At 39.2% G+C, this 18,645-nt stretch overlaps 1 protein-coding gene across 1 annotated transcript; it reads right to left on the minus strand.

Moving 5' to 3' along the window:
* Positions 1 to 1,488: 1,488 nt before the first annotated feature.
* On the minus strand, positions 1,489 to 17,885 carry RHAG (Rh-associated glycoprotein). The gene is made up of 10 exons (XM_009319690.1): positions 17,677 to 17,885; positions 11,381 to 11,564; positions 9,981 to 10,131; positions 9,637 to 9,784; positions 8,713 to 8,879; positions 7,678 to 7,815; positions 6,732 to 6,853; positions 5,999 to 6,084; positions 5,285 to 5,358; positions 1,489 to 3,536 (listed from the first exon to the last, which is right to left on the minus strand). The coding sequence occupies exons 1-10, from the start codon at positions 17,810 to 17,812 to the stop codon at positions 3,459 to 3,461; spliced, it is 1,284 nt and encodes a 427-aa protein (XP_009317965.1). The 5' UTR covers positions 17,813 to 17,885; the 3' UTR covers positions 1,489 to 3,458.
* Positions 17,886 to 18,645: the final 760 nt, after the last annotated feature.

An 18,645-nucleotide genomic window follows, 5' to 3' on the forward strand; every position in this document is an offset into this window, starting at 1 on the left:
TTTATGAGAAAGAAAAGAAATGCTAGTCATCGTGAACCTCAAATTTAGAGTAGTTGTACTTTAACTTTGTACTGTACTTTTCAGTCCCATTTTCAAAGTTCATCTTCCACCCTGTGTCTCGTTTAACTCCTTGCTTTTCTTTCCTGCCAGTGTATGGCTCCCTCATTGATGAGCAAAAGGGTCAGCAGCTCTCCACCATAGCAGGGTGGAGATCACAGGAGGAAATCAAATACACATAGATGACCAAAACAAGAGATTTGATTTATTGTCTTGCTCCAGGCTGCAGTGATCTATCTCAGGACTGCCTGACAGATACCCCAGAGAGCCCTCATTGCAGTTTTTTTTGCATGCCTCGTTGTCCCTTTTCCTATTTCTTTGCCTTCCCCATCTTTGCCCACTAATTAAATTTTGTTTGGTCTCAGATTTGCTACATCTGTACCTGAGGTTGGTATTTCAGCTATGCTTACAGGGGCACTCGCTGGCCTTTCAAGGTTATGCTCCCCAGAAGGTCCCCAATTCTTCCCTACAATTATCTGTGCTATCAGGCCATTTCTCATATAACTCACTTTTCATTTTTCATGGTGTTATCTGTAATTCTTATCAGAATGTTATATTGTTTCCTGTCACATTCAGCAATTTTCTCATATAACGGTCTGCAGTTTCTCACATCCTGTTCACTTTAGCTTAACTTCACATGAGGGTTTAGTCATCTGGCTGCACCACGTTGTTCAAAAGGTCACTTCTAGTCTTATTTCTTGCTTGATGCTTTTACAACACAGACTTTTTACATTTTTCATTGTCCTAATGCTTTTTCTGTATTATTCCTTAGTTTTTAAGTATTGTGAACATCAGGATGGACCTATGAAGTGTTTTTCACAGCTGCATTTTTAATCCCTCTTTCAGTTGTTAAAATCATATACCACTCACATGGTTTCAGCCATCTAAAATATAGTTTTCCAGGCTAAGCTAGACTTAGAATGATAGAATCATAGAATGGCTTGGATTGGAAGGGACCTCTAAAGGTCGTCTAGTCCAACCCCCCTTCCATGGCCAGGGACATCTGCAACCAGATCAGGTTGCTCAGAGTCCCGTCCAACCTGGCCTTGAATGTTTCCAGGGATGGGGCATCCACCACCTCTCTGGGCAACCTGGGCCAGTGTTTCACCACCTCATTGTAAAAAATGTCTTCCTTATATCTAGTCTGAATCTACCCTCTGTTAGTTTAAAACCATTCCTCCTTGTCCTCTTGCTACAGGCCTTATTTCTAGGGTCCTTCTTTGTCAAAAAGGAAACAAAGAATTTCCTGAAAATGGTAGCTAGGTTAGGTGGAATAAATCTCCATGTAAAGGGATCCATCTCCCTAGTCTGTTTTTTGAGGGAACCTGAAGGACTGATTTCTCTGCGGCAGTAATCTTCTGAAAAAAGGCAGAGGACAGTAATGAATACTTAGTGGACGAAGGTCTATGGAAAGATTATAAGGAGAACTGGAGAACAAAACTGCATCGTTTATTTTTTCCCCCTTTTGTTTTAAAGAGCTAAAGATAACTATTGAAGGCATCATTCTGAAAGATTTACTCACAGTAAGTGGTACTTTCTCACTCAGGTATTCCTTTGTGGTGAACATTCACAATCAGTGAAGTTACCTCACAGCTGTAGGTGAATGAAAGATCCTCTGAGTCCCCATGTAGGATTTTGAGGAGTGAGCTTCATGTATTGAGGATAAGATTTTTACAGTCTGTCTACATATGGAGTCTTTTTCAAATACTTCAATACTTTGTGTTTGTAAATTATGCACAAAACACTTCTAAAATCTTTACATATGCAATATTTACATTATTAAATGCCTTCTCAGGTTTTACAAAAATGATTGTGTGAAAGCTTTGAAAGGATAAAAGATGTCTCCTAGCCAATAAGGTAGAAAAGAGTCAGTCATTGCACATCTGCAAAAGAGCATATGTGAACTAAAGTGTGTTACAACAAGGGTATTTTCATTCATAGAGAGAAATATGACATGTATAGCAGTATACAGCTGATATAACATATGGGACAGCCCTGCCTGGTATCTTTCTAAAGTTTTTCAAGGAAAAATACATCAGCAGAACCAAAAATTTCTGTGCTATTTTATATGAGAGGAGTTTTCCCCTTAAATCTGTTAAGTAAGACTTGAAATAAGATGCTAATATAAAAAAGTCTTGAAAGTTCATCCACTGTCGCTTGTCCTTCTGAGACATCAGCGGTAGCTTTCTGTGTCTGAATAATGCCTAGAGGCACTGTGATCCTTCTGTTAGATTTTCCTCTCCCATCCATTGCCTCTCAATGCATTACCCCATGTAGGTAGGCACAGATGTGTGACTCTGCTCCCAGCTACTGTCATCTCATAGAGTTCCTTCAGATACCTCAATTTTGGTCTCTCTTAATTAAGCAGCCATTATCATCACTTCTTGGATGGAATTAGTTTACCTTAATTTAGCTTCAATTTTCTTCTTTCTGCTTTCTCTTGTTTTAGGAGGCAGTGACTTCAAAGGCAGCGACTCACCACACAGTTCTCCAGTGTGTCTTCTGTAGGCTGAACATAGTTGCTTTCCAATCAGTTCCTAACAACTCCCGCTTTTTCTTGGAGCTAGTATTTAGTTCAGTTTATATTCTTGACATTAACAGTGCTACTATCCATTTATTACTGTTGGACGTAATAAGACATGTAATTACTTGTTTTTCATAGCTCCTACTCAATTCCCTTATTCTGTCCTTGAAACAGTCTAAATAAATCCATGCCAATAATGAATTTTTTCACCATTTCACTTTCTTCTCCCTTTCAATAAACATATTAACAAAGAATCTTGATACTCACATTGCCACTGAGTATACCTCATCAATCACTGTATTCTGTGCTTTGCCATGAAAATGATTTCAACATTTTTTTTCCTGTCATAACCAATCTTCAAAATACAGCACATTTTCTCCCCCATCCAAAATAGGACAACACACTTTCTTAAAAAGTTAATCTGGGATGCTTCAGTGAAAAGCTTGTTAGGATCCAAATAAACAATATCAATCCATTTCTTCTTGATTATCCCTACGCAGTTGAAGGATGTGACTGTAACTCAGGAATCTTGCAGTTAAATATGGTATCCTGCAATAGGCTTGAAACACAAAGGCTGTTTCAATAGCTATATTGACTCAGTGATGACAAAAGATAAAATACAGATAATTTTGTAGAGCAGTTTGTGGTGGGTTTTTCTGATGAATAAATGTATTGGAAGGATGTAATTCATTCACCTGAGCTTGGCATAATGACTGTGTATTCTAAAATCAAGCCTGTTTTATATTACAGAAATATAGCTATCTACATCCCCTTCTTGAAAACCCAGTGTGGTTAGGACAATACTCGGATGTTGTTTTTTAGCATTAGAAACTGAAAAGAGCATCATTAGGACAAATACTACAGAGGAATTATTTTTCTACATGGTAGCTTCAAATCTGCTGTGCTCATCATAGTTGTTGGGGTGAATTTCATGTGGTTTCTCCTCTTCTGGAACCTGCCATGAAAATCAGAGAAGAGTTCAGCTGATGAGATATGGACTTCCTTTTGCCATAAAAGGAGACTAAAGTACACTGAGAATGTAATTCTGTTTGTATATATTATGTGTCTATTTATTAATGTTGACCCAGCCCGACATGGACCACCAGTTCTGAATTCTAAGGGATGAATTCAGGGTTTTCTTAATAGAAGAATTCCTTAACACTGACGTTAGCTACGAGAGTGCAAAACTAATATCTGGGATTTTCAAAGAGTGCTAAAGGAACAAGGTGACCATCTCTAATGACATGTAAATGATGTTGTATGCCACATATCAATGTCCCTTCCCATTGCCTGATAAAGCTCACTTAGAATGGAATATTTCTGAGCAGTTCTACTAATACTGCAAGACCTTCAATTGAGCAGGGTTGTGTTATTATCACTGGTCAACACAGGCTGTGAATTCTTCAGCCACACTTTAAAACTTTCCTTTTCCTGACATTTTTTATCATTTACATATGACAGCCTATTTCAGGTCTTGCCAAAAAACAGTGCTTTGACTTTTCTGAGGTCAAACAGCAAATGACTTGCAGAGCTGTCATTAAAAGTTGTTTTTCCTGCTTGTCATTGCTACAGCTGCTCTTTTGGCTCAAAATTTCCCCTTAGACCGCAAACTTTCTCTCACCAAATTGTGTGGTTCATACTGGACTTTAATTCATTAAAAAACTAATAAAATATTTTGCGTTCACAACATTTCATTTACAAGGAATGTATATCATGTATTTCTTCTTGTCGTGCCTTTTTGGGTTTGTCCTGGCATAAAGGATAAAATGCAGATTGCCTAGATTAAGAATCTGTCATCAGTCTCTAATGAAGGGAGATGTAGAAAGCCTACAAACAGTACAGGGAGCTTCTTAGGTTAGCCAAGAGGAAAGGTATGTCTGAGTTTCTGCTCTGCACTTTATTGTAGGCATCCAACTCAGAGGTGTATGTGGGACTCAACTGATCAAATTTAGGTCTCTACGGTATAGAGCTCTACATCTGAGGCAGGCAATGAAAGGTCTTTCATTATCAATGGGGAATATAGAGAATATAGAGACTTTCAAGGTTTTAATTCATGTAACCTAACATAGATCTGGAAGGATTCAAATAAACTGCAATCTACAGCCATCTCTTCATTAGGTGTAAAGGGAGTCTAGCAGGGCTATTTCAGATGTACTTGTTTCTCAGCCCCATTGTTTGTGTCTTCATGCATAAAACAATAGTGCCAGGAGGCCCGTCTTCTTCCGATAACCTCAGTGGTCAGATCATTCAAACAGGAAGCAGAAGAGCTTCTGCTCTGCCTAAGGGAGACTTACCCTACAAATACTGAAGAAGTGCTTTAAATTTCATTCAGTATGAAATTCTAGATGATGCTAGAAAAGCTGCACCATTTAGCCAAAAATGCAAATATCATGTCTAAACTACAAGAAGGAAGAGGATACCTGACACAGCGAGCACTTAAAAGGGAGATAAAGAGCTCCACTGAGGTCTCAATTTGTTGGCTCTATTTCTGCTTTTTGTTCACAGTTAGTCCAGTGTAAATGGCATGACTAGCTAGCAAGTCCAAAAAAGATCCTGAAGGTGGCCTTGATAAATTCACAGCCTGAGGCAGAGCAACATTTTTGAAAGCTGACTCGTGTGCAAACCACAAACCCCAGGAGAGCAGGACTGTGGTGTGCCGTACATCTTCCAACATAATGAAAATAAAGGGAGGTTGTATCTTACCTCCCAATAAACAGAGTCATCAAAGCAGTTCTGGTCAGGTGCTTGTCCCAAGAAGGGCAGCTTTAGAATACCACCTGCAGGAAAAATGGAATCAGAGGTTAAAAAATGGTCAAAATGCCCAAATAAATGTTCCTCAGATATGCCCTGGGGAGTCATCTGAGTTTTCTGACTCGTTTCCTAGTCTACAGAAATGCCCAACCATCTTGGGACATCAGGTCACTCATTATGAGAGGTGATGCAGGTTTCTTCATGTCAACACGAATAAGAACTTGTTTTTAATTGCTTGAACCTTTCCCAGATTTCGGACTGGAATTTTCTATTTCAGCCTGAATTTTTGTTTGGAAAGTATCCACAATTACATGGAAACATGTGACACCTAAATGAATATGTCTTAATCTCAAACTAGTTACTGTTCAGAATTTTAAGTGCCTGAATCTAGAAAAGAATTCCATCCAGAACAACGTCTTACTATTCCTATATATACAACGCAGTATCTTTGAAACATGTATTCAGTAAGATATCTAGGCTTCATTTGAAGACAAAATTATTGGAAAACTGCTTTTCCATATTTAAGTTTCTGCCAGTGTGCCATCATGCATTATTTCTATTTTTCTCTTTTGTATTATTCACATGAAATTGTCGATACATTGAAGTTCTCCATGGGCAAACCTCGAAATTCACATATATTTCAGTTGCTTTATGCATCATACTGACCTGTCAATGCTCCGCCCGCCAGTGCAATTGCAATTGTGCTGCCCAGGGCAGCAGCCTGCATGCCAGGAGTAAAGCGGACGCCTTGCCTGAAAAGGGCAGAAAAACAAACCACTGACAATCAAAAAATTGTTACACTTTGAGACTGATAATTGGTCTTACAACATTGTACTTACTCTCTGCTGGACAAAATGGCTCATAGGAAAATACCCTGCCATTGCTGTATACAAGACAGAAATCATGATTTTATTTTGGTTTTGTTTTAGGCTACAGATGAAAACAAGTTCTTTGAAAAGGTTATTAGTATCTCGTAAGCCTTTAAAGAATGCTCCCCTTTGTCAAAAAGACCAGCATTTCATCTCCTGGAGTCTTTTAAGATAGTCAAATATCCCATTTTGCCAATTTTCTTGGAAATCTTACAGTTACCAACAGTGTAATTGTAGAATCATAATAAAGATTCTTCTACGTCTGAATGGTTCTGTATGTTGTTTTTTATGCTGCTTTTTATTTATTTATTTTTACTCGAGCTTTTAGTTTGAACAAGCTTGGCATATAAACAGTGTGTTAAAGGCAGGATATCAAGAAGAGTCCTATTTAAACCAGAACATGATGTTTGACATCAAATCAAAGATGCATTTTCTGAAAAAAAAATCATAATTAGATCCAAGGAGGGTGGGAAATTAGGAGAGACCTTCAAAATCAATAAACTCCTTTCTCTCTTCTCTCTACAACTCACCTAACTTCCTCTTTTATCGCAGTTACTACGATGCCAGCGATACCTCCCAGTATTCCAGGTAAACCATGTAAATTATGAACTCCACAAGTGTCTTGAATGTTCAGCTTGGATGCCAACAAAGGCTGAAATGAGGGGAAATAGGAAGTTTATAGTGAGTTTATAGTCTTCCATTATCTCTAGGATGATATGCAAAAGAAAGTAGTGCAGAAGTACAAAAACCAATTTAACTTATTTCACGTATGCAAAGTTTAGCTATAAAACCTGCTATCTTTCCCTTCACTGTGAAATTGTTTATATGCAGAGAAAACCAAGTATGTATGAATAATGGTACAAATGTCCAAGCTACCATCATAAATATAATGGTACAAAACACATGACAGTCCACTGATATTCCTAATCTTTTCAGCCACTGCAGCAAAGGCTGAAAGAGGTGGCTGAGTAACACATACACACCTATTCTGAGTCTGCTAGTCAAGTATTTTCTTCCAGAATGTTTTTCCATCAGGAAATGCCACTTTAAACAGTTTTAGTCAGAATATTTTGTTTCTACATTTTGCACATGAAACACTTCCATTTTATACTTCAAAAATATTTTTTAATTACAGACCTATTTAGAAATTTTAAAAGACTGAAATGTAATTAGTCTTATTTCACTGAAACATGGGCTTGGAGCAAAATTCTGGCAGCTCCTTGAACAGAAATCCCAATTCTAATGAACTCTAATATCTTCGTGATCCTTCTCTGTTTTGAGCTAGGTGATGGACTGAAGTCAGCTCATAAGCATATATTTAAATCACACTGATTTAAAAATAACTGTTATCTAGCACTTACTCTCTGTACTCTATCAGCCAGTTTCTAAAGTCCCTTTCTAGCAAACCAAGGGAGTTCCAGTAAAGCCAGTGAAGCAATAAGTAAATGAGAGCAGAGGTGGGTCCTCAATACTTACAGTTAGGAAGTGGTACCCAAGGACAGAGATGATTCCAGCAATGCTCCCAATGCACACGGCAGCAAAAGGGTGGATTGACAGGTCAGCACAGGTACCCACTGCTACTCCTCCTGCCAGGGTGGCATTTTGAATGAGAACCTAGAAAGAGTATACAGTGGTGGAGGTGATATATGTGGAACAGAGGCTTGTTTTAGGGCTTTTTTTGCATATAGACGTTTTCCTTTTCCTCGGGTGGGATTTTTCCAATGAATAATGAACAGGAATTTAAAACAGGGTTCCCTGTTACATGTTCAGGGTGTTGGTTCAAAGCTGCTCTAAGCCAGTTTAACTGGGGCCAGTTTAATGAAGTCCAACTTTTGCAAAGTGGACTGCAAACTGCGTCTGACCACTCGAGAAACCAGGCTGAGCCAGTGCGAACTGCCTCCTACAGCTGCAGCAAATTCTGCAAGCTCATTGAACTGTGCCTGCTCACACTGGGCTTAGATAAACACTGCAACTGCTTGAAAGAAGTGGGTGAAAACATAGGGCTGGATTTTAGGGCAAGGAGATGAAAGGTTGGCAGCCTGGCAACCCCAACCTGGTTTGGCTTTGCCTGTTGTGCAGCTGTACCGTGAGATTGCCAGGGAACAGGTCGTTGCCTTGAGAGACTTATTTTTGGCTATTGCAACATGGCAACTCACATAGGATCTTCTTTAGAGTAAGACCCAAAAGTCCACCTGAACGTTGGACTAATGTCTCTGTGGTCCAGCAGGCTCTGTGACAAGAGAGAACAAGGAAGCAGGACCATCTCTGTAATGTCTAAGAGCTTTTCACTCTCCAGATGCAGTGACCCCACTGAGGAATCACCACATACCTAAAGCAGGGTGGGTTGCCTCAGGGCCCAATCTTACATTATAGCTTTTAGAACAATAGCTCTGATTTTGCCCACAGTATGAGCAAAGGCTCCAGACAGCTCACAGACATTGGGAATCTGCCCAATCATCCCTATTATAGAGGGGTGACTCGATTTAACAGAGGTTGCAATGTGATTCTTACCATACTGAATTTGCCTCTTGGATCCACCAGGCTGGAGAGGGCAAATGTTACAACAGTACATGCAGCCAAGGAATAATAAGTGTTGACAATTGCGGTAGTCTGGTAAATTGCTTCAGATGCAATGGCAGAGTTAAAACTGGGCCAAAAAAGCCAAAGGAACAGGGTACCTGGATGAATATAAGTCAAAATGAAACAAAGACTATTCAGTCACAAGGGGTATTACAATGTGAAAGGTCCTACATAACAGAACTAGCTACAAGAAATGAGGACGATGATCAGTAAGAAACATGGAATAGCCAAAATGCTGGAAGAAATAATAGATTACGCAGAAGCTTTTGACATTGGCAGCTGGGGTTTTGACTCATGGTCTCTGCCAAATCTTACTGGAAGATTTTCACACATTGTGACCTCTTGTCATGCCCCACTCACTGCCAGAGCTCACCACCACTGTGAAAACCATACCAGGATAGGATGCATTAGCAAGACAGTTCACATGCAAATCCTTTATCATCTATTGATATAACTGATAGTTTTAGCTGGTAAATTGATCTATTAATTGATCTCATGGACAGATAGATGTATGGTTTCTAACATTCATTAGTGGGACAGGCACAGCTCAATACTTTTAATTATGGCCAATTTCTATGGAAATGTTGCTTATAACAGAAGATACAAGAAAAAAGGAGTCACCACTAATGCACAGTGAAAATGCATCTTTAATTTGATCTTTCCTTTTTTTAACCAGGGAAAAACTGTAAGAACATGTGTGTCACTGAAAACATTGTGCATGCATCAGACAAAAAAGAGTACTCCTCTAGGAGTGTACTTAAGAAAATGGATGCAGCGTAATAATAGGCAATCATTAAACCATAGGGATGAAAGAGGGATGAACAACTGATCAGCACTCACTATTACTTCACTTACCAATCATGGCAAATATGTCCGAATGATAGGTAGATTCTTCATTTTCATGTTTGTTTTTCAAACCAGGACGATACAAAACTAGGGTTACGGCCAAACCAAAATAAGCTCCAAAAGCATGAATAGTCATTGAGGCTCCAACATCTGTGGCCTGTAATAGGGAACCAAAATAATGCCACAGGTTTTACACAGCATAAAGATGAGGATTTGATGAAGGAGAAGTCTGGATGACTTTAATGGTTTATTTTCTATGGTAGAAACTAGAACCTAGAATATGTAAACTGGAAGTATTACAAAGTGAAAGCATTTGTTATAAACAGAAAACAGTTATTGCTAAATAGTTGTACCTGAAGTGTTTTTGTAACTAGATGTTCATTGCATGCGAAGATTGTGATCTCCAGAATTGTCAAGATCAGCATCTGAACAGGACTTGTTTTCCCCAGGACTGCTCCAAATGAAATCAAAGCAGTTGCTGTACTGAAGTCTGCATTTATCATGCTGAAGTTAAGAAAATGAATAAAAACAAAGCAAAACAAAAACACAGGAAAAAAAGAAAATAAGTTTAAAGAGACCTGAAATAAGGCTGTAATATCAAACCTGTCATATCATTAAAATGATAAAGCTTTAACTCTTCAGATATAAAATTATCAAGATCGTCTCTGTGGATGAAAATTAAATCAAACCTTTCCAGATGGGTTTTGCAGGGATCTTCCCAGCTACTGAGGAAAAAGTGTGGGAAGGTTACATCCTGCTTATACCATATATGCACTTAGCTGGTTGAAATTACAGTGAAAGGTCAGATGAGATGTGTATTGTGGATGTGCAGGGATATTTCCAGCTCTGACTGTCACTTGAACTCCAAAGATGACAGGGAGCTCTTAGCTTTGGTCAGATGGTTTATCTCATTTCAAAAGCCTTGCATGCCTTTCTATCACTGTGCATCATATTTTCACTAGCTGTCAGGAAGGACCAGCATTAACAGGTTATGGGGAATGGCAAAGATATATAAAAACACAAATTGGTCAAAAACTTGCAGCACAGAGGGGCACTAACTTATGGGTCCCTCTACAAATGCCTGTCTGTAAGCATTAAGAAGCTACTTATATTATTTCTGCTTCTCCCTCAGTAACATTTGGATGCTGTTCCTTTCAAAATTGTCTACAAGTTATCTCAGAAAACAGAACTGCAGATGTAGAAAACTCTGTGAGACCTTGGTAGAAGCAGGACAGATGAATGGGAGCGGGATTAAAAATGTCTAGAGACATTGCTCATGAGGTCTTTCATTCTATGATTGGGGTCCAAAACCTACTGCAGTATGGTGCTCATGCAAATAATTTCTTGAGGTGTAGGAGAAAACCTCATAAGTGGATAGACACACTGTTCCAGCACTTCTTCTGTGACCCCTCATTGTCATGGAAGGACAGACCCTTTCATGCCTGCTGGATTCAGGAGGTGTTGTGCTACTGCTGGAAATCTTCCAGCTTCCACAGCTCCAGAAATTCAAAGCAGTCACTCTACATCACCTATGGCCCACCTCAAATTTCATCCCTCCCTTTGGTTCCCTTGGCCCAGTGCACCAGGTGTTGCCCCTTTAGAGCTGAAGGGCAGATGAATGTTGAGAGGTGGACAGTAAGGCTCAATCAAATTTCAGTGTACTTAGAAGTCTGATTCCACAGATGTCGTAGTTTATGGCTTCTGCTGATATCTTAAGGGATAGAAATGTCAGTTTTGGTAAATTCACATGTACCTTTTAATATCAACATGAATTTTCCCTCTTTCCATGTGCCAAAATCCTTGCATCAGGGTTCCCCACTGGAGACCGAAGGCAGCAATGAGCATGTTGATACCAACACTGCTGAATCCATATTTCTTCAGAAAGGTCATCAGGAAACCAAATCCAACAAATATCATCACATGGACATCCTGAAAGACTGAAGGGAAAACATGTCTGTGCAGTGACTATGAAGAGTGACTATGAAGGGAGGAAAGCTTGGGACAAATGAGAATTCAATAGAAAAGAAAAGAGTTTCAAACTCATGTCATTAATGCGACCCATCCTTCCCCACTTCATGACCAGTCTACTAGTTGAAGACTGAGTGTCTGGAAAATGCAAGACCCAATTATTGAACTATTTATTTGCTCTACCAGCAAATTTCATGTGTCTGGATGTGTTCTCTGTGTGTGAAGCTACCTGGAACTTCACAGCTACATGTCCTTATAGAATAGTTCTCTTCCCCCTCAAATAAAGGTTGTCACATCCAGTGTGTTCTGGCTAACTCCAAAATTGTACATGGGATTTGTTTGGTAGAGTGCTAGTTGCAAAGGTATGCTTGTGATCCCTAAAAATTACTGTACAAGAGATTGATTTCTTTAGCTGGGTAAAAGAAAAAGGCATTTAAGGTAATGTCTAAACTAGTAAATTAATATTGCTAATCAGCATATACTTAACCCTCCTTCAAATATGTTTTTTTTTCACAAATATTAATTTTGTTAAAATATGGCTAGTTCTTTTTCTAATTTTTTAAGTTTTTGTTTTTTAATTTCCCTTTTTAGGCTTTTTAATACAAACTGAGTTTATCACCATAACACGGATATTTTGTATTTTAAAAGATTTGGTTACTCTGAAGTGTTTTATTTGATTTAATGGACTCTACACCAAACAAGTTTGAGTCCTGTAATTAAAGCTTTTTCTCTGATTCTATTGTTAGTAAGAACCTCATTATAGAGAAACTATTTCTTTCCATTTCTATTTCATTGCCTCTTACATGCAAATATGCGGGAAAAACTTGAAACATTGACCTGGTTAGTATAATATTTGGCTTGAAGTTACATTTCCCAGTTATGTACTTTCAGCATCGCTATAGTTTTGCTATATGCATTACCACGTTTAGCCAAAAGAGGGCCCAGAAGTATAATGTTACTGGAGATTCCTAATAAACTCTGTTATACTTGCACTGCCATATTCCAGTCCTGGCCTACCACTGAAATACATACATGTATGTAGTAAGACCCTTTACATTGGGCTACATGCATGTAAGAAACAGCATAGAAATGCAGGTGGTTCGCAGACATCCCCAACCCTTTTGCTTCCTCTTTAGGCTGGACATTTTCACACTTATTTCCTGACTTCAATAATAGCCAGTGATGGGATTTCTGAGGCCTCTGCAGTCCTTTGGAAGCTTCCCATTTTCCTCCATGTTACTCAATTTCCAGAACTACTATCCAAACTCTTGTGTTGCACTTACTACTTACTTTAAAAAATCAACTTAATTACCCCATTTGGGCTTCTGCTTTTGGTATACTTGCAGATTTTGTATTGCAATGCTGTGTGAAAATGACTGTCTTGTTTAGAGCTCAACATATTCCCTTGCTTCAGAGGACCTGGCAAGAGATAAAAAAGATACGGCTGGGGAGAATACAAACCAATGCAAACTTCCTGATCCTACCAGCAGCAGTTTTTAGTGTCTTGGTGGATGCAGAACCCCCCCCACAGCTTAATTTGCCCATATTCCTGTGTCAGAGGGCGTCAGCAGAGGGTGTTTAGGAAAAGGATATTAAAGTACAAGATCATTTGACAGGTACATCTGTCTGTGCACCCTCCCAGCTTGCAGCAGCCTGTGGCGGACTGCACATCTAGAGCAACTCTCCTTGAAATGTCTTGGAAAACATATAGCAGTGTTTAGTGCCGGTAGGGCTGAGAGTGGAGAGCCTTCCCAGCCTTCCTCTAAACACCATCCTGATGACCTCAGGTACAGATGATCACCCACCTTTTTTTTTTTAAGAGGGACAAAAATATGTTAGCAGGTCACATGAGAAAGGTCTTCTCAAATAAGGGAAGGAGTAACTTTAGCTCTCTCCCCTTCTTTTTTGAGGATAACTGGAAACTGGATGCTGAACAAGCCTTTTTCTCCCCTTCTAGAAATAATTTTCTATGAGTGACCATTCACCCAGTAATCTGTGGGATCATCACGTTTGCATTTGAGAAGTGGCCTGGGTTATTTGTCTGACTCTTGTAAAACTATTAAAAGCTTGTTAATGTTACCAAAAAAATACAGAACTAGAGGGCAAATCCATAAAAGCTGCACAGTAACATCTACAAAAGCAGCCTTTTTGTTTGACTTTAGCAGAAGAAAATGGAAATGTATTAAATAAACTCTTAACATGACAAGTCAAAGTGATAGACAACTTCAACAGTTTTCAGTTTATATCACACTTGAGTTTCATGTACAAAATGAGGGGTACGTTTGAAAATTACCTACTTCTGCTCTTTTTATTATTTAATCAGCCTATGCCATGGACTTTCTAATAAAGTTTTAGTTTTGCCCATTCAGGGTAGTTAGCTCCAGGTAAGAATATTTTCCCAGTCTTTTTTACGGTTTGTTAGCATTCAGCATATTACTTGCTCCTGTTTGCAATCTCCTGGTTAAATCATTGCAGACAAAGCAAGTGAATTGTTCTCATCAAAACAATCCCATTCATGTGCACAACATCTCAGTAAATCATATCTAGATTAGTAAAAGATGCTTTACCCCATAAGTAACCTGACTCTACACGTGAGCAAAAGAACAGGTTTCAAAAGCACCTTGATAACAGGAGTTTAATTCTCAGTGCCCATCAATAGGCCTTCTGCATGCTCAGGTCTCTTTTGAAAGGTGCTTTTAGAAATCTTACCCCAGCCCTGAAGACTAGAAGCAATTCTGTTTGAAACAACCAGCTGGTTGACATGTAATCATGGGTCCTCCTGAGGGCTAGCCAGGATTCATATAAATGTTTTAAAGCTCTCCGTACTTACTCACACAAAAGATGAAAAGTCTTGGTTAAAACTGGGTTAATTCATGGATGTTGAGGACAAATTTCACAGACTGAGTGAAGACCTTCAACTAATCTAGCCTATATCTTGTGCTTTAACTACCTCTTATGCATTCTTTTAAAGAAAAGTAGGTCTGGAATGATTTCAAATGATGGAGAAAACAGCACAATTTGAAATAAACTGTTTCAGTAACTAGTTGTGCTTAACAAAACATAGTACTTCTGTTCTGTGAGACAGGAAAATAAAGATTGGGAAAAACACTCCAGCAGGTCCTGAATATGATTCTGCAAGGCTGCCCAAGACCAGCATATTAATTCAACTGCAAGGTCTCCTCATGGTGGTCAATCTCAACGCAAAGATGCTTCTGGCATCTAGGTTTATATTAAAACCGTGATTTTGCTCTGTCTAAAGGAGTAAAGAGTAGAACCCTGAACAGAAGTGGAACATCAGTTTCCCTAAGCCATGAATCATGGATCAACCACAGGACATTACGTACAGGATACCAGCACTAAAGAAATCGTCCAGGAGTACTTGCAAAACCATCATACACCCTTGTCCTCCTGTTCTAGTGGCAAAGCACACCTGAAGTTGTCCATCCAATTCACCGTGCCTGTACTTGCATCCACCAGAAATAGATATAATGCAAAGCTATACTTTGGGAATGATCTCATCTCAGGCCCCCTTACCTGAGTGCAAAACTATGGTGATCATCAATTATTTTCATCTTTCTTCAGTCCAAAAATACTGAAACATTTTGGATTCATAGTGCTGAGGTTTTTAAGGCACATAAAAGCAGGCCCTGCACTGCAGTTCTGGGTATATAAATTGGCCCCTGGATGAAACAACTAAATCTGTGAGGTACAGAGGGATTAACATCTCTGGGGGTAGCATGGGAAGCAGTTTGAACCCATCATTTTGTGAACTCAGGGGAAGTCCTGGCTCAGGATATGCCCTAATACATGTATACAACCATAGCATTAACTTTCTGCCAGGTCCTCGGACAAACTGTGCTCTTGTGTGCACTTTGTAGACAGGGATGTTTGAGGGAAAGAAGGCCTGAAAGTGAAAACACAGGTATTAGGAAATCCTGCTTTTCTTCCACTTGCTTATTGTAAATGAGATTCATCTACTCTTAGGTCAGCATCTAAAAGTACAACATTACATCTGCGGTATTTGCTTAGTTTATGTTTCTACTGGTAAACCGAACAGCCTGGCCAAAAAGCAAATGGCATAGCTTGACTTACACCTGTACAGCTACATGCTCTTCCCTCCCAAAACACTGTTCCCACCTGTACTACTTATTGAGACTAGTCCCTGACCTATGTTATACCTAAAGCTATACCTAGGAGGAGGTCAGGGTGCTGGTTTGCATAAGCCAAAACCATGCCAGAAGCTTGCTAGCAGTTCAATAGTGTGGACAGCTGGGGGACAGTGTGCAGGAATAACATAGTCATACACTGGCTGTGCAGAAAGGCATGGGAGACAGCAGGCAATTTCTTCCACATATTTTAGACCCTTGTATTAGGGAAGGAATAGCTATAGGTGAACCCTAACTGGACAGATTACATTTAAAGGCCTATATTGTACTGTTAGCGTCTGGTGAGAAGAACCCTTTTCTCTGTGATGTTGATGAGGGTCCTGCCCTCTCTCTGACCCCTTTTTAAAATGGAGATACTAAATTAAAAACCAGGGCTCCACACAAGGGCTGGGAGAGGGTTTTTTTTCATGAGAGAACAGCCTATTCCGGGAGCTCCCCAGGAAATACAACATCCACAGTGCTGCGTGTGGCACAGGCAGTCTCCATCCAGAAGATGACTTGAGGTTTACTAGGAAATGCACCACAGCACTGTAAGGCACCATTGAAGGCTATTAAACTACTGGCATAAGCATGAGGATCCCATGCACCTTTCTTTAGTTTCCTTGGTAAGGGGGACTCCAAGAAAATGCAGCTTAATTTAGTGCCAGAGCCAGCAGGTATGATGCTCAGACTGGAGAAAGTAATTTTCTGTGTTCTTGCAGGGCAAACAGACCTTAATCTGAGTCTGATGGATCCATGTGCTAGAAAACGCCCTTCTGACTTACCTAATTATACAAAGATGCCCAAAACACTATTGTTCTGTGGCTGCATTTGTTGCTGTTGTGGTTTTTTTGGGGGGTAGAGTCAGAGAAGAGGTAGCTGGACAGGTGTTTTAGGCAATAGCTATGTCGAGAAAATAACAGTACCACAGTACAATTGTCTGTGCTCTCAGATTATTAGTGTGGTCTCTGGCATAGTTTTTGCTTAGGCCAACTGTCACTGAAAGGCCAGTTGGAACGAGACAAAAAGAGGGATACATCCAAAATTACATGCATAGTACATACAAGCAAGGAGTTCTGTACCGTTATGATCATTAAGAGGATTGCAATTAGAGCTACAAGTCATTAAGACATCAGAGCCAAGAAGAAGAACAACAAACCTTCAATACTGCCAGCAAGACACAGGCTGCTCCTCTGCAGACTTATTTTTCCATATATTTACAACAGTCTGATCTTTGCATGAGAAGGAGGAGGGTGGCAGAAGTCAGCAACTACTTCTCAGGCCAAAAGCTTTCTCCCTGAACTTCATCAAGCATTTACAGAACAACAAATCAACGGAAACGTTTGCAGGCTGAACCATTACTGTCTACAACTGAGCCACTGCTTTGAAAGACAGGAGAGGGTTATCCACCTTCTGACAAAAGCTATTGCCCTTCGTGGAGTCCTGTTTCTGCAAAATTATTTTGTAATGATGATGAATATGCTGCCCAATTTCCATGTTCTCATAAAACAACCTTTTGAAACCTGGATGATAGTAATAAAATGTTCTGTTCATTTTCATTATTTGATACAGTAATCAGGACAGAAGGTCCGGCAAGAAGCACCGCCATCCATCTCTGGAAAATACTAGAATTTTTCAAAGCAATTCATATTTCTCTGAGTTTTAACCTGCTATGCGAACACTAGGACTATTTTCAGGACTCTCCTTTCCCAGAACAGCTAACTTCTCAGCAGTTAGCTACTTTCAGAATTTTATATGTGCTCAACTTGAATTTGTCTTTGAAGCCTGCTGCTTTCACACCTCAGAAAAAGTTTGCCCCAAAGCATGCCTTTCTTTTCTAGCTATATCAGTAGGTCTCATAAGTTATTCAGAAATCTTGCTTAGGATTAGTTTAAAGAAATTCTAACATCTATAAATCTTAGACAGCAACACTTACATGGGTATAAAATCTGGGAGACATCACTGGTGTCATACTCCACAAATATGCCGAACAAAACAATGATGATCACTTCCAGAAGAAGAGCCAGGATCGAGAACTTGAACCTCATGTTGGTGTCAAGGGCTGAAGGCATCGCAGGAGAGCAGGAGGTTGTGAGAGCTTGATAAAGGACGCTTGCTGTCAGCGGAGCTGCCTAATCCAGTGGATCTGGGTGATACAGCAAAAAAAAAAAAAAAGAAACAGAGAGACAGGCAAACAGACCGTCACACCCACTATGGGAGGGAAACAGTATGGGTCAATATAGCGATTCCTATTTCCCGGGCTATTTCTGTGCATGAAATGCTGGCTTAGATATTTTTTCAGTTTGTAATGCAAACCAGCTCATTTAGCCACAGATATACTTCTCACTGTCTTATACGTATTTTAAGAAGGAAGCAGCCTAGAAGAAAATCTCACATAGCCTGGTTTGCTGCACGTAGTAAGGAACACAGCGACACTCAATTGTGTTCCCTGTAGTCAATCATTTCTTCAAGTTGTAGCTTTCATTTTAAAAGGTAAATAATTTTTCATCTTATATGAAACATGGTTAATCTCCTATCTCTTCATATAGGATATGATAGGCAAAGAGAATCTCTTTCAGCAGGCTGAAGAGGTACTTATTTCACAGTGAATGAAGTACTCATAAAGCACAAGATCTCATTGTGAACTGTTATATAAAAAGAAAATAATTATACTTCTTCATAAGAAAAAAAGAATATTTCTAGTTGTTAGAAAATAAAGCTGTAGATTATTAAAAAGAATTTGAAAAAAACAGATCTTTTTTTCAACATTAATTATTGCTTTTTGCATTTTCCTTAGCTCAGATGATGAAAATAAGTCAGAGACCAAATTTCTTAAATGATTTGAAACAGCTCAGTTTGTAAGCTTTCTCATGAATAAAGGAGTAAATTAAATTTCACTTAGATT

Source organism: Pygoscelis adeliae, unplaced genomic scaffold, assembly GCF_000699105.1.
Source record: "Pygoscelis adeliae isolate BGI_AS28 unplaced genomic scaffold, ASM69910v1 Scaffold121, whole genome shotgun sequence".
Taxonomy (NCBI): domain Eukaryota; kingdom Metazoa; phylum Chordata; class Aves; order Sphenisciformes; family Spheniscidae; genus Pygoscelis; species Pygoscelis adeliae.